The 3,786-nt window shown below is 41.4% G+C and overlaps 1 protein-coding gene across 1 annotated transcript; it reads left to right on the forward strand.

Annotated features, from left to right (window-relative positions):
* The first annotated feature begins 935 nt into the window (after positions 1-935).
* Positions 936-3,530, forward strand: LOC144645544 (orexin/Hypocretin receptor type 1-like). Its single transcript, XM_078505124.1, has one exon. It carries the CDS (start codon positions 1,245-1,247, stop codon positions 2,535-2,537), a length of 1,293 nt encoding a protein of 430 aa, XP_078361250.1. The 5' UTR covers positions 936-1,244; the 3' UTR covers positions 2,538-3,530.
* Positions 3,531-3,786: the final 256 nt, after the last annotated feature.

Genomic DNA, 3,786 nt, shown 5'->3' on the forward strand with positions numbered 1-3,786 from the left:
ATTTTAACAGATTTTGAACAGCCCAAATTTATATTTGTGTCGTAGGAAACCTAAAAATAATGGTCCATTTTTATGAACAATTGCTATTTTAGAGCACTAAAACTGTTTAGAAGCGCGGTTGTGTGTGGATGGCTCAGATGGAAATGGATTGCAACTTGAAAACGTTACTCAACGTTTTCAAGTTGTTTCCGCGCGCCTTAAAAAAATCGATATCTATAGCTGAAGTTTGATTTCTATCCCCAAATAAAGTTTCTATCTTCTGTTGAATGTTCAAAGACAATGTTTTTCATGGGTAAAGTTGCCTACCACTTATTTCAGAACTGTTTAGACCAAAAAAAAAAACTGCAAAATCCTCGTGACATAGCTCCATTAATAATGTATAAAGTGGAGATAAACTGTCATTTGAATAAAAATACTCTTGATCCCCGCTGTAGAGAAAACGTGCTTCTAGAAAAATCGAGGCGTATAATTGTGCAACTGTATATCTGTAAAATTCGATGTTAAAGCGAACAAAAGCGAAAATCATTGTTAATAGTTACAATCTAGAAATTAAACTGGCAAAATTATATCAAACAAGAATTGTCAATTTTTAGTTCGCTTGAATTGTTGCGTCCGAATATTTACGTTTTGAGGTTATGACTTTGATTCTTCAAGAATCCAAAACTCAAAAGCCGTAGAAAGAAGTCGTAATTTTGTTCGCTCCGTCGGTGCATAACTTATGTTTTCTATTTCCTAATTTTAAGGGTTTGCTTATTTGTTTTTATTTACGCAACAGAAAATACTCCTCTTCTCATACTAATGCTTCGGTGCTCTCGCAGTTTGTGATTTAGATGGTCGACTAGGCTTTTAATATTGCGCAATCATTAAAGAACGAAAGTAAAACTATATCTTTCTACATTTTAATACAATCAAACTTTTCTTAAAGTCCAGCTTATTTCAGCAGTTTTATGCACCCGCGCATGCTCCTTTGTGGCTTCACGGGGTGCGGCGCTGGTGCTCTACTGACGTGGCGGGAAAAACACCCGCCAAATATCACGCCACCAGCTGGCAGGCGTGTCATCCATAGCAAATATCTCTCACTCCATAGAATTCCTGCGTTCGAAAGCAACATTTGTCGCCCACTCGCTCGTGGCGCCCTGTTTCTACGGCCGTATACACGATGAACCTTAGCCCGGCGTCAACATCTAAACGTGTGTATTAACATTGAGTCTGGGTGTTTCTTGTGGAGTCAGTAACAAAACCCAATGAATCCGTCAGTAAACTGGTCGGATGTTTATATGACACACGCTACAGGGACGCAAAGTTCGGCTTACCACGACACCGTGGCTGTGGGCAAAGTCATCGCTCTGTCGCTTATTCTGGCGGTTTCCACGACTGGGAACGTCTTGGTATGTTACTGTGGCCTGCGATCGCCGCGGATGTCCGCCATGAACAGTTTAATTGTGAATCTGTCGATTGGAGAGCTTGTTATAGCGTGCATTGTCATCCCGCTCAAGATCGAGCGAGAAATCGTGGGGGAGTATTTTGTTGGAGGACCAACGGTCTGCAAGCTACTGGAATACGCCCAGTCAGTAGCTCTGGGGTCAGTTACGGTGACATTGTTAATGATAAGCATGGATCGGCTTTATTCGGTGTTTTATCCACTGTCGAAAATAACCCGGCGTCAAGCTAAGTACATGAGTGTGTTTGCATGGTGTTACGCGCTTCTGTTCGCCAACCCCGTGTTGTACTATTTCTTGGGATCGAAACACCAACCCAGGGCTTTACTGTTTAGCTGTGATAAGCACCAGGTTTTGCCATGGAAGGACAAGCTTTACTCGTTGGTGCAACTCTGGGCAATATTTCTGTTACCTATAATGATTATGACTGTCACATACTTCGCCGTTGTGAGTCGGCTTTTGAAGCCTGATTCAGCAAACCGCGCGGTTAGCAAGGTTGGTGCACGCGAAGGTACGCCTGATGTACCCATCAACATTCACCGCCGATTCACCAGCTCACTGAGATCAAACGCCGTGCCGCTAGCCAAGCGCAAATCCGTGGTTATGAACCTTATAGTCATGGCGACTTTTATTTTTTGTTACGCGCCGTTAGCGGCGCTATACGCTCTGGAGACCGTTGGTAATCCCAAGCAAAAAAGCTTTGAAATCTTCCGCGATTTCGCGTGTTTTCTGGCTTTGGGAAAGTTGTGCGCTAATCCGGCTATCTATAGCTTTTTTGACAGCAATCTCCGAGACCAGATGTGCAGGTGTCAGTTGAAGCGATCCGCACAGAATTCGCCGGTTCGTCAGCAGATTATTAACCCTGGGTTATGCACTCAGGGTAAACTCAGTGAACTCAATGTCAGCAACTTTGGTAGGCTTGCCGACTCAAAAGGGCAAAGTCCCGTTTTCAAGGAGCCGCTATTAAGGGTGTCTTCGGGATCAAACCCGTCACCGAGCGTGCCTGGAGCGAAGCGGGAGAAACTGGCGCGATTGATCTGCAATACTCGACGTTATCGCAGTCTTGGGCTTTCAACGTGGAGGAGTTCAAACATTTAAAAACATCAAGCGTACAGGAAAAAAATAACCAAAAAGAAAGAAGCTATATAGTTCAATGAGTAAGCGGAAAGAAGCTATATAGTTCAATGAGTTTGAAACTAACTGATGCGCAAATTGCATATAATGTCGTTCCTTGATTGTGAGTGCGTAGCACCAATTTTTTATATTTTATAGTATATTTAATGTCAGTTCTTCACGATTTCATGCTTGGCTTTCAGGCAAACAACCTTAGTGGTTGGATCGAGCGATCCAGTTCTGAGCCTGTTCAGGTCAAATTGTGTTCTTGGGCAATACTCTTTACTACCTTAATTATATCACTCTTTACACCCGGGAGTTTAAATGGGTACCGGCGAATTGTTAAGAAAACCCCGACAAATAGCGGGGGTATCAGAACAGCGACAGACTTGCACTTTCCAAGAGAGTGGTAATTGTCCAAGGACCCTCTCCAAGTTGCTTGCAGAAAGTTTATGAAACCGGAGTCTCACTGACTGTAAGAACGTTATAAATGTATTGTATCTGTTTTCCACTTTAAAAACACGGTGATTTCAATTTATTCGTACATTAAATGTCAAAATGGAATTTGACTTATTCCAGCCGGAAACAGTGATTGTTTTTAGATATTATACCATACAATTTTAGCAATTATTTTCAGATATAAAGATATAAAAATATCTTAATTCTATTTAACTTTTTATAATAGTGTTTTTGTAGACAGTCAAAAGTAAAAGGAATGACCATTTTGATTTAAAACCATATTTTTTCAAAGAAAGTATCCATAATGTATAAAAGTAATAGCTTGAATACACAATTAGGGGGCCACTATTCTCGCAAGGGTTATATAAGCAGTGAATCCCTTTCCCGACTTCTCAAGTGTTATTTTTTTACAGCCACTAGCTAAGACCGATGTATTACTTTCTAAAGGACTGAATGCGTTAAGATCATAATGATCCAGTTAAATCTAATTTTCATCCTGTACGCATTGCGCGCAGGTGCATGCAAAATCAGTGTAAATACTACTTATTAACCGAGAGTGAGGTCATTACAGGGGAATCTCAGACCGAGGCCGTGATGTATTGACCGAGCGACAGCGAGGTGAATACATCAAGGTCGAGGTCTGAGATCCCCCCTGTAATGGCCGAACGGACGAGGTTAATAAGTTATTTATTATATGGCCTTTAAGCATTATTCAAAAAAGAGTATAATCAAGGGAAAAAAACACTGGAGGTAAAACTCGCTCTCGCTCTCTGTG

This window comes from Oculina patagonica, chromosome 3 (assembly GCF_052425735.1).
Source record: "Oculina patagonica isolate OP01 chromosome 3, crgOcupat, whole genome shotgun sequence".
Taxonomy (NCBI): Eukaryota; Metazoa; Cnidaria; class Anthozoa; order Scleractinia; family Oculinidae; genus Oculina; species Oculina patagonica.